This window comes from Sinocyclocheilus rhinocerous, unplaced genomic scaffold, assembly GCF_001515625.1.
Source record: "Sinocyclocheilus rhinocerous isolate Xijiao unplaced genomic scaffold, SAMN03320098_v1.1 scaffold3086, whole genome shotgun sequence".
NCBI classification, from domain to species: domain Eukaryota; kingdom Metazoa; phylum Chordata; class Actinopteri; order Cypriniformes; family Cyprinidae; genus Sinocyclocheilus; species Sinocyclocheilus rhinocerous.
Genome location: NW_015628507.1, coordinates 325,439 through 338,461, shown reverse-complemented (window position 1 = coordinate 338,461; position 13,023 = coordinate 325,439). Strand labels below are relative to the sequence as shown.

General features: G+C 35.5%; 1 protein-coding gene across 3 annotated transcripts; it reads left to right on the top strand.

Annotated features, from left to right (window-relative positions):
• Positions 1–6,622: 6,622 nt before the first annotated feature.
• Positions 6,623–12,249, top strand: LOC107737854 (solute carrier family 35 member E3-like). Of its 3 annotated transcripts, none has more exons than XM_016549479.1 (6): positions 6,623–6,802; positions 7,181–7,292; positions 8,233–8,343; positions 8,992–9,150; positions 9,460–9,542; positions 11,226–12,249. In XM_016549479.1, the coding sequence occupies exons 1-6, from the start codon at positions 6,798–6,800 to the stop codon at positions 11,410–11,412; spliced, it is 657 nt and encodes a 218-aa protein (XP_016404965.1). In that variant the 5' UTR covers positions 6,623–6,797; the 3' UTR covers positions 11,413–12,249. The 3 variants fall into 3 exon arrangements, with proteins under 3 accessions (XP_016404965.1, XP_016404967.1, XP_016404966.1); XM_016549481.1 differs by having other exon boundaries at positions 7,048–7,292; XM_016549480.1 differs by having other exon boundaries at positions 6,623–7,292.
• The last annotated feature ends 774 nt before the right edge of the window (positions 12,250–13,023 follow it).

Genomic DNA, 13,023 nt, shown 5'->3' with positions numbered 1-13,023 from the left:
CTCTAGAATCCGAAGCGCCCGCCCCCTACACTATAAATAGATGCTGAAACTGCGGCTGAGATTGGTCACTTGTTCACAGTGTTAGTATTTTCTGTAGGGTGAATGGCACATAGTCCACAATGTAGGCGATAGGGAACGATTCAGACAGTGTAAATATGCTTTCAATTGGGGCAAATGAGGTCTGGTTTCGCATTGTGTCACGCGAACCGCGGCAGTGTGCACAGTCTGATCCAGACTTTGGCTCCGGTCCAGAGACGCGATCGCACAGAGCGAATCATATGCGCGAGTCGGCATATATTAAACACTTTTTTAAAAGCCTCAGCATGATTATGATCACTATTTTGTTTTAGTAAGAGTTTCATATTGAATCTAGGGGGTAATCTATTATAAGGTTCTTTTATGAATCTTTGCAATCGCCTTTCCTAATAACGTGAGTTAGAAAGTTCCGCGGTTAAAGTAAACAGTCTCATGAGAAAGGCTCGTCACCCCACGGAAGAGAGGGGCGGGGTCAGCAGAGCTCATTAGCATTTAAAGGAATATGGACTAAAACAGCTTGCTGAAAACAGAGCTGATTTTGACGAGGTAAAAAGGGTGTTTTTTACACAACCATTGAGAAATTTTAACCAAAGTATGTTATAGACTTTTCGTTAAGACCCTAAAGAATCATATCAACTTGTGGAAAATAGGCATCCGATGACCCCTTTAATGGACAATTCAAGTCAGAACTGCGGCGACACGTACAAAACCAACGTCACATAAAAAGTACCATATGTACGTTAATCTGTTCCGGCGGAAAAAACGAACACTCTTTTAGCGCCACTCAGTGGACATTTCACATCGAATATGTCACGAAACGTGCATGGCGCTACGTATATTTCGCGTATTGCACAAAAAATGCCACAGGTACGTTTTCGTCGTGAGATCAGGCTTGAGAAACCAGTGTATAAAATAATGTGTCAAAATTGGCACATAAAAATGGGATGAAGCAGGTTTGATATCAAGGATACCAAATGTCATTGGTTCTGACATTGATCATTCATTTGTCAAATGAACTGACATCTTATAATACTTATTGTCAGAATCATTCATGAGGGTCTACAGTGTTCATTAGTATGATATAGATTCCTTCTTTTTTTATCCTGTTGGTTAGACCACATGACTTTATTGGTCGCACTTTTGATTTTATGGATAAACATTTTCCAAATATTAATAAGCAGTGAAGCTAATATATATATATATACAGTGGGTACGGAAAGTATTCAGACCCCCTTAAATTTTTCACTCTTTGTTATATTGCAGCCATTTGCTAAAATCATTTAAGTTAATTTTTTTTCCTCATTAATGTACACACAGCACCCCATATTTAAAGCCCTGACTGGTGGAGGGCTGCAGTGATGGTTGACTTTCTACAACTTTCTCCCATCTCCCGACTGCATCTCTGGAGCTCAGCCACAGTGATCTTTGGGTTCTTCTTTACCTCTCTCACCAAGGCTCTTCTCCCCCGATAGCTCAGTTTGGCCGGATGGCCAGCTCTAGGAAGGGTTCTGGTCGTCCCAAACGTCTTCCATTTAAGTATTATGGAGGCCACTGTGCTCTTAGGAACCTTAAGTGCAGCAGAATTTTTTTTGTAACCTTGGCCAGATCTGTGCCTTGCCACGATTCTGTCTCTGAGCTCTTCAGGCAGTTCCTTTGACCTCATGATTCTCATTTGCTCTGACATGCACTGTGAGCTGTAAGGTCTTATATAGACAGGTGTGTGGCTTTCCTAATCAAGTGCAATCAGTATAATCAAACACAGCTGGACTCAAATGGTGTAGAACCATCTCAAGGATGATCAGAAGAAATGGGCAGCACCTGATTTAAATATATGAGTGTCACAGCAAAGGGGGTGAATACTTAGGACCATGTGATATTTCTGTTTTTCTTTTTTAATAAATCTGCAAAGATGTCAACAATTCTGTGTTTTTCTGTCAATATGGGGTGCTGTGTGTACATTAATGAGGAAAAAAAATTAACTTAAATGATTTTAGCAAATGGCTGCAATATAACAAAGAGTGAAAAATGTAAGGGGGTCTGAATACTTTCCGTACCCACTGTATATATAGATATATATACATACACACAGTATATACTTCTAAGAAACAGTAATAAAAGATAATGTCAAACTATTTAAAGGGATTGTTTACCGCAAAAAAGTAATAATTCTGTCATCATTCACCAACTATCATGTCAGACCTCAGACTCTCGATGTTTATATGTGAATAAAAGTATAAATTAAATCTGTTAACACAATTGTGTTTCTTTAGAAGACTGTGATTAAACCGCTTAATTCATATGGATTCCTTTTACAATGTCTTTATGATCTTTTTGAAGCATCAAAGTTTTGTTGTAATGGACTTTTAATGGAGGGACAAAAATCTAGTAGGTTTCATAAGTGCCTTCATCTTTTTTATTTATGATGAACGAAAGTTTTATGCTTATGGAGTGACATAAAGATTAGTAATTGATGACAGAATGCACGTTTTTGGGTGAACTATCCCTTTAAGGTTTTCATTTTTATTTTAATGACAAAATATTGATGGTCAAGTCATTGACCCATTTGCAGTCTATGGAAGAGGGCACGACTTTCAGTGAATAATGGTACTTTCATGGAGTTTTTATCCTTTTAATTCCTTGGCAGCCCCAATCCCCATTGACTTTCATTGTATGGAAAAGAGAAGCATACACATTCTGTGAAACATCTCTTTTTTGTTCCACCAAAGAAAGGATATCTTACAATATTAAAGGAGAATAAATGACAGAATTTCCACTCCTTTAATGTGACACTTACAATAATGATGCGACTCAAGGACAAACAGATTCTTTATGCTCTGAAATCTGAAAACAGAAGACTTTTTTTCATGTCACGGCAGCATTCGTCAGACAGAGGCAGCTTAATTCAAAATCTGTCTTTCAAGGTTAGCTCTGCATGCGACAGGCTAATTCCTCCTGTCTCACTGAGAGTTGTAATGTATGGCTTCAAAGAGGGCATTTATCTTCACCACCGTGCCTCATATTTACCAAGGCTGTCGTTTCAAACTGAACTCATCTGATGGCTTCTGTGATTGGAAGCCATCCGCCCTGCTCTCTGTCACTATTTAGTCATCATTCTCTCCCACCATCTCTCTCGCTCCTTCTCTTTCTGAATGATGTCTGAATTAATGCGAAAACTCACATTATCTGCGCCGGAGGTTGCCGTTTCACTCTGATATAACTGTTCGGTCTTAGACAATGGTGAACATCTCATTTGTCATGTTGGAATATTCACAGCCTTGAACATCTCTGTTTGAACAGAGTGCGAGAAACAGACTGGAGGGGGGTTGATAGTCCTTTTCAAGATGTTTTGAGAGTCGTAAGGGTGCTGGATGAAGCATTTGTCATATTTCCTCATGTAGATTGACTAGCAAACTGTCTGGGGAGGAGGGAGAGTTGGAATAATGCAGCTAATGAAGGCAAAAAGTAGCTCTATACCATTTTGCTGTCAACAGTCTACATAGCCTGAAGGCAGCCAACCTAATCGAAAATAAAACCTCATAAAAACACTCGACAAGCGAACTACTTTCTTATAGTCTCATAAAGAGCACTCTTTCACCAAACAAGAGAACTTCTCTATGTTCACGTTAGCATGTTGCTAAGCTACAGTCAAAATATGGTTTAACATCACATTATATTTTACTGTAAAATACTATCAAATATATATTTAAATAGTTTTGTTTCTCCCCTTTTTGTTAAAATGTACATTGTGTAACATTTTCTGTTATTTAGTTGATATTTATTGCATTTTAATGTTGCGTGTTACCCTGGAGTTTTGCCTTTGTGTGTATGACCTTGTGCACCGTGTCTATTTACAATGTGTTCGAAACTTCTGGATATCTTTTCATTTGAAAATGTTAATGCTGAACTTAACAAGAAATCATATTTTTCTATCACCTCAGACCCAAAGTACCAGGGTCATGACTGCTATAGACAGTTAAAACTAGCAACTATTAATATTATTTACTGTCAGTATTCAGTTCACCAAACTGCATTTTTAGCAAAGTTTAGCAGAATGTTCACACTGCTCTTTTCCATAACAAATGATCATAAATGTTTTCAGTGAATATTGATTTTAAGAAAAGGCATTTGTGCATTTGTCAGATACAAAGTGAAGTATACAGCAGCTTAGAGCTATTAAACCACCATGAAGCAGCAATGATGAGATTTTGTGAAGCACATTTAGACTTGACTGCCAAATTGATTCCAATAGAGTTATATGTTAGCATTTTGCTATGCTAAAAAGCACAGTACACTCTAATATACAAACAAAATACATGGCAAAATTTGGTTTATTCCTTGTGTTAGACCTTAGAAGTGTGCTTAAACTGAAAATTCTGTCATATTTGTCATAATTTACTCACCCTCATTTCATTCCAAACCTGTACAAGTTTCTTTCTTCTGTTGAGCAGAAAAGAAGATATTCTGAAGAATGTAGGAAGAGTTGACGGTAACCATTGACTTCCATAGAATAAAAAAAAAAAATACAATGAAAGTCAATGGCTACCGTCAACCGTTTAGTTAACCAACATTCTTCAAAATATCTTCTTTTGTGTTCAGCAGAAGAAAGAAATTCAGACAGGTTTGAAACAACATGAGGGTGAGTAAAAGATGACAGGGTCAAAATTAAGCACTCTTAAGTTCAGCTAATTGCATTTAACATACATTTAAACTATAATACTAGAGGAATGTTGAAAGAAAAAGTTCAAGTCATGTTTTTGGACACTATTGCATGTTAAATGCAATAGAATGACAATCATTTAATTGCAACGAACATTGTAAATTATTTCATTAATAAGTACTTATTTTAAAAGTATGCTAAAGTGTACTTCTTTTTTTACAAGGGCTACCAGCTGAGCTACAGAAAACAGAAAAGATAAACAATGAAGAAATTAGATTGTAGGGAGTGAATCTGGTGTGTTTACGGGCTGGAGGGATTATTCATATTTAGTTACGGGAAAGAACAACAAATGAAAATCTATCAAGGCCGCTATAGTAACTGCACAGCTCTGAACTTCCTTGAAATTCAAATCAATACAGCAAGTATAAGCAGCTCGTCCTCATTTAAAAAGTCAATTAAGCCCCCTTAATGATTCAAGAGGGAAACAATTTCATGCAGATGTCTGCAGATGAACGATTGCTTGTGGCATCCATAGCTCACTGAATGACTGAAAACACACACATTCATTGTGATGAACTGTAGAAGATTCATCACACTAACACACTGTCTGCAGGATAAGTTCTGTGTGCAGACACAGTTAGAGGCAACTAATATATCTTTACTCATGAACTATTACAGTCATCAGACCAGGGATAGAGGGATAGAGAGAGAGAGAGAGAGAGAGAGAGAGAGAGAGAGAGAGCGCAGTTTCGGGAGAAATCAACATATTGATGTAGCAGAATTTTGGGAATGGGTCCAATTTTTATAACAAAAGACATTTACATATTGAGGGGAAGTGTGCTGTCTGAATTCTAACATCTCGTGAGGCGAGTTAATAGGACTGTGCTGCCACCTATTGGTGACATTGGGTGTCCAGAATGAAGGTCAGTCTAATAAACTATTCTCAGTTTTCCAAAGTCATGGAAAATGTACATTTATCAAAACCTGGAATATAAAATTGTGATTTTCAGGATGGGAAAATCTTCCAAAAATGTTATAGTTGCTCTATTTTCTGTAGTTCCAACCAGCTCCAACACACCTGCCAGTGTTTTTCATGACATCCTGAAGACCTCGATTAGCTGGTTCAGTGTGTTTGATTAGGGTTGGAGGTAAACTCTGCAGGACAGTGGCCCTGCATCTAAACATGCCGACTTCCATACTATACAGTAGGCAAAAATGAATAGTGGGTCCGAATCGAAACCTAAGCCTGATTATCATAGCCTACTTTATTTTGTGTTCTTTCATAATTTGATGACTTTTCTATACTCTAAGATGTGGGAAAATGTAACTATAAAGAATGTGCAGTAGCAACGATACGAACATTGCATTGATGACAGTGGGACAGTTGTGATATCATACACAATACAGCATTTGCAATAAAAATGTATATGACTGTGATCTTGATGATAGTGTGACATTAGCACTGAGTTTATAACAAAAAAAAGAAACATCAAAGACAAAAAAAAAAGAGTACAATATGGACTCTTTGTGAATCTCTGCCTCCTTGTATTGTTCTTCTTTTGTCCACCAGGCGGCGCATATTAGCAGTGACGTGGCGTGTCTAAGGAAGGTAACCCTCTTACTGCGAAATTCTCGCGCATGCGCATTGCTGCTATTATGTTTGCGCGCATGTGAATCTCGCGAGAGTTGCACCTTGCACGGTGGACCGTTACCCTCCAGACGGTTGTGGCTAGAAGGGATACAGCTCCAATACAATTTAATTATCTACCTATTAGATTGTGTTTTATTAACATCTACAACTACCCCAACCCTAAACCTACACATTACAATAATAAAAAAATAGTAATTATTGTTGTACAATGTGACAAAAATTACGCTGTATTGATGTGCGCATGCCCAGTAGCGCCATTCGTATCCCTTCTAGCCTCGTTTGCGAGCGTCGCGTCGCGTTTGTGTTCGTGACGCCCGTGTGTTCAGTCAGTGGCAGGCAGCGATTTGAGTGAATGCGGCTTTCTATAAGGGACAGTCTTATAATGAAAGCCGCTCTGAACCGCTTTCACACACTCAGCCACAGAAAGCGGTGGAGCTTTACGTCTCTCTGCTGATGAAGTAAGTTACCAAAGCAGACTCCTGAAACGGTTTCTCCAGAGATATTTGCCTCCAGAAGATTAAAAAGTGCGTCTGAATGAGCTCAGCTATGGCGACGCGACTCTCTGACTTGTTTGGAAACAGCCGGATAATTGCAGGACTGCTGGTCAACTTACTGTCATCGATCTGTATAGTGTTCATAAACAAATGGATCTATGTGCACTATGGCTTTCCCAACATGACCATGACTCTCATTCATTTCGTAGTAACATGGCTGGGGCTGTTTATGTGTCAGAAGATGGATATATTCTCCCCCAAGAGTCTCAGACCTTCTAAAATGATCCTGCTGGCTCTGAGTTTCTGTGGTTTTGTTGTTTTCACAAATCTGTCTCTCCAAAGCAACACGATAGGAACATATCAGCTGGCCAAGACCATGACAACACCCCTGATCATAGTCATCCAGACCATGTACTACAGAAAGACATTTTCCACAAAGATTAAACTGACTCTAGTAAGTGTGTTTTTGTTTATTTGACTGGTATATTGTCTAAGAAGTCATTCAAAAATATTACTTAACATATCAGTAGTTCAAGTACAATGATATGTCTAACCTGGAACTAAACAAAAAGTGAAAATGACAAAATATTAAAATATATAGTACACTGGAATGCACGTATGCAGCATTATGCAATATAATAATGTGTGTTAATATAATAACCACTTTGTAACCATAGTTTTTATAGCATGCACATGCCATGCATCACATGCCCCTGACTCTCATTCATTTCGTAGTGACATGGCTGGGGCTGTTCACGTGCCAGAAGATGGATATATTCTCCCCCAAGAGTCTCAGACCTTCTAAAATTATCCTGCTGGCTCTGAGTTTCTGTGGTTTTGTTGTTTTCACAAATCTGTCTCTCCAAAGCAACACGATAGGAACATATCAGCTGGCCAAGACCATGACAACACCCCTGATCATAGTCATCCAGACCATGTACTACAGAAAGACATTTTCCACAAAGATTAAACTGACTCTAGTAAGTGTGTTTTTGTTTATTTGACTGGTATATTGTCTAAGAAGTCATTCAAAAATATTACTTAACATATCAGTAGTTCAAGTACAATGATATGTCTAACCTGGAACAATGATATGTCTAATCTGGAACTAAACAAAAAGTTAAAATTACAAAATATTAAAATATATAGTACACTGGAATGCACGTATGCAGCATTATGCAATATAATAATGTGTGTTAATATAATAACCACTTTGTAACCATAGTTTTTATAGCATGCACATGCCATGCATCAGTTTGAACTATGCTCTTGGGAAATGCTGATAAAAGCAAGTCATGGTTACAAGCTGATTTGTTTATGCAAGGTAATGGGTCAAAACAGCTGTGATTTTTACACCACTTCATATAAATTATTCTTTTCTTTTTAATAAAAAGGCGCCGATCACTTTAGGGGTCATACTGAACTCTTACTACGATGTGAAGTTCAATCTTCTGGGGATGAGCTTTGCCACACTTGGGGTCTTCGTAACCTCGCTGTATCAAGTGGTAAGTATTATTGCATTCTCCCTCTGTATCATTATTGAAAAAGTCATATCCCTTTATGTAAATCAGCAGGTGGTCAGGAACTGGCCAAATCAGAGACCCACAATATAGCAATGCTGGTATTTACTGTATAACATAATTAAAATTGTATAATAACTTTAATATTTATTATATTTTCACACGCATATTATGTAGCACAACTGTTTTCAATGTTCATAATAATAAGAATGTTTCTTGAGCACTAAATCAGCTTATTAAAATGATTTCAGAAGGATCATGTGACACTGAAGACTGTAGTAATGGCTGGTGAAAATTCAGCTTTGCCGTCACAGGAATAAATTACATTTACTCTATTTTTTATTTATTTATTTTTTTAAACAAATGCAGTCTTGGTGCATAAGAGACTCAAAAACAAAAAACAAACTAAACTTTTGAACGTTAGTGTGTGACATCGATACCAAATCAACCAATGATTATGAAGTGTTTTTCTTTTTTTTTTATATAAACAAATAAAAATATATTTTTGAGAACCTACTTTTTAAATAAATGACTAGTTGAAACTTCTGACCATAAATTACTTCCCTCATTAATTATTCAGATGTTCAGACTGAATCTGAATGGTGATTTCATCATTTATTTCTCCTATTACAGTGGGTTGGTGCCAAACAGCATGAGCTTCAGGTGAACTCTATGCAGTTACTGTATTATCAAGCACCCATGTCTTCAGCATTTCTCTTGGTCCTGGTGCCGTTCTTCGAACCCCTCACTGGAGAGGGTGGTATCTTTGGCCCCTGGTCATTTCAGGCCCTGGTAAGAGTGCGAGCAAGAACGCGTCTGTTCTTTCAATGGCTCACACACTCCCTCTGCACGTATCCAAAGGAATTTCTTATATACACAAACACACAGTCACAGAGAGCGCCTTGTGTTATTGCCTAGATTTCTTGGGGAAAAAATGCTTGTGTTTTTTTCCCCATTGGATTAAAAGCTCACAAGTTCAATTTATTGCTCTAAATATTACTGTTTGAATATTTTATTCATGTATTTATTTAATAAATAAGCAATTGAGCTGAATTGCATTTTCAAATGGATGGTTCTTTCTATTTTTTTTCCTTCATCAAGGTCATGGTTCTGCTGTCTGGTGTTATTGCCTTTCTGGTCAATTTGTCCATTTACTGGATCATTGGGAACACGTCTCCTGTTACGTATCCTTTCTGCTAATTCTTTAAAATATCAGTCATTCAGCTGTGGCTATTTCTTTGTTTCTTGTTCTATTCTTGGTGCAGAACACATCCTTTAGCAAACATCTGAAAACAGTGCTCTCTATACCATGACTTCATTGTTTGTTAATTGTCCGATTAGGTCTATAATGCAAGCAAATGTTTGTTTACAGAGACTTGTCAAAGCTTGGCAAATAGTTGTAGTTACATAATTGTTTATTAATGAAAGGGGAAGCTGTAAATCAAGGCACGTTTTTTTAGCCCTGAGCCATACTGAAAACATTTCATGGTTTTGAATACACCCATTGAGTGTGATTTCATAAGTGAGACTTTTCTCAAAGTAAGCAGTAGAGGGAGCACTTTTGGGCCACTTATTATTAGGCAAGTGTTCTCTCAACCAAGGGTTTTCAAACTTCTTCTTTTTTTTTTAAAGCCAAGGATGTGGAAATATGATGAGCTGCTAGCTTATGTTCTGTTAGCCCTATTTCTAAAATATATAATTTTTTATGTGTAAAATATAAGTTATACTGTATGAAAAATAGATAATGTCATCTCATAATTTTTTTAATGTTTAACAAATTTAGTTACTTTTAATAAGTGCTGGGTTGTTCAGTTTGTGATGACGTTCATTTAGAATTCATGTATTAATATAAATAGAAGTTACTGAGTTACAATCAAGCCAATTCCCAAACGCATGCATCCAGTTCTTACTAGTAATTCATGTACATTTAAGTTGATGTTAACATTGATTTATCCATCAATCAATCAATATGAAAAAAAGCATGTTATTTTAAGTTTTTTATTTTCTTAACATGAACTCATTTAGATATCATATTCATACAACTCATATCCATAAATCACCATTAAAAACAGCATTATACTTATTTATATATTTTTATCAATATATCCGTAAATCAATATCAAAAATAACATTAACAGATTTGACTTTAATATATTTATTAACTATTTGTACATATCATATTTGCAAGACTGATATATCCATAAATCAGTATTAAAACGAACTTGTTTTATTAACAGATTACACTTATTTTTAATAGATTTATCAACTTCTTTACAAGACTGCTATATTCCTAAATCAATATTAAAACAAACTTATTTTAACACAATATATATATTTATAAAAGATTTTTAAACTTTGTATATATTTGCAAGACTGATATATTCATAAATTAATATTTAAACTAACATGTTATTTTATTAACAAATTATTCAGATTTATTTTTAACAGATTTATTCACTTTTTACATATTTGCAAGACTGTTATATCCATATATTAATATTAAAATACGTCTATTATTTTATTAACAGATTTATTTTTAACAGATTTATTAACCTTTTACATATTCACAAATCTGCTATATCCATAAATCTGTATTAAAACTAACATCTGTTATTTTGTTAACATATACTTTTTAATTTTTTTTAAAAGATTTATTAACTTTTGCTGCATACTAACGAGACTGATATATGCTTAGATCAATATTAGAACTGACTAAAGAATATTAACTTTCAGAAAGAATCAAATATGTTAAGAAGATAAGTCCCTGACTCATCTCAAGTCACATGTCCTCACGTTACTCAAGTGCAAGTCATAAGTATATCCAAAAGTCATTGTCAGACAAGTTCCCTTAACATTTCCCCTCACAGCTACAACATGTTTGGACACTTCAAGTTCTGCATCACATTACTGGGTGGGTACGTCCTCTTCCAGGACCCTTTGTCCTTAAACCAAGGTCTGGGCATCCTCTGCACCCTCAGTGGCATCCTGGCATACACCCATTTCAAACTGGCAGAGCAGGAGGAGGGCAAAAGCAGGCTCACACAGAGGCCATAGGCCCGCTGAAGTGCCAATCAACAAGAAAGCCAGTGTTCAGTGCCTGATTTCTTCAGGAATAGATAGCGATGGCTCCTGCACAGGAGCGTGAAGACTAACCAAACATAGACTGGAAGGACGTAGGTTTAAGCCATAGAGGCTGACAACTTTAATAGCATTTCAATCTTTTTAAGAGTTACATTTTTATTCCAATTATTCAATATTTGCAAATAAACAAACAAAAAAAGAGAAGTGCTGTTTCAGAGAAGAACTCTTATTGCTGAAGCATTTCCTTTTGATTTTGTAAGCGTTATTTAATGATGTATTTTTCAAATGGTCTGTACAACAATAAAATGTTTTATAGAAAGTAACACAAGAATGGAATGTTATCTTATGTTGAGTCTAGTCATGACTTTTAGGACAAGGGTCACTGCCTACTTGGCAAATAGACTTGAGCATCTGTGAAATGGAATGTCAATCATTTGTTCAGTTCGTGATGTGGGCTTTTCAACTTGTTTTTCTCTGTTGCAATGCGCAACTTAAACATTAGTCACATTCCAAAGTCCTGTCTCCAGTCTAAAATCTAGATGTTTTGCAGCTTTTTTTGTGTGTGTGTGAATATTAGACTTGTCCTAATTTTGAAAAGGATGTGGTAAACAAACATTTTGCAAATTATGCTGCTTAAAGGGACAGTTCACCCAAAAAACGACCTCTTTCATGGAACATGGAAGAATATATTTTGAATATATTCATAAACATGAAAGAATGTTTTATTCTCCGTACAATTAAAGTTGACATCCCTTTAAGTGGAATGAGGCTTGTTGTCCCCTAGTGAAGAGCAATATTTTAGAACTAAAACCGGCATCATAACAAACTAAATTTACATTAAATTATATATATATATACTGTATATACACACACACACACACACCAATTCCATGTATAAAACAAATCTTAAAAATATTATAATGTTATAATATAACTTAATTTATTGCAAAATATTTAGATATTCAGTATACAAATATGTAAGTAACTTAAGAGTGTAGTGAAGGTGCTTCATGGGAGAGGGTAGTGGGTTCAAGGGTTGTGTAGTACTTTACTGGGGATTTGGAAACTTAACACTTTTTTTATGATCTTGAAATCACTGCCCATTAAAATATGTAATAAATACATTTATATTAATATATGCTAGCATTAAAAAGTTTGGTGTCAGTATATATTTTAAGTGATTAAAAAAAAAAAAGTTCACCAAGGCTGCATTTAATGCAAAATTATATAAAAATAGTAATACTGTGAAATAATATGACAATATACAATTACTGCTTTGCACTTTAATATATTTTAAAGTGCAATTCATTCCTGTGATATCAAAGCTGAATTTTCAGCAGCCATCAGAAATCATTCTAATATGCTGATTTGCTGCTCAAGAAACATTTATAATTATTAACAATGTTGAAAACAGTTGTACTGCTTAATATTTTTTGTGGAAACAGTGATTCATTTTTTTCAGGGTTCTTTGATGAATAGAAAGTTCCTTTGTGGTGTTATAAATGTCTGTTTCTTTTGATCCATTTAATGTATCCTTGCTAATATATATATATATATATATATATATATATATATATAAACCCT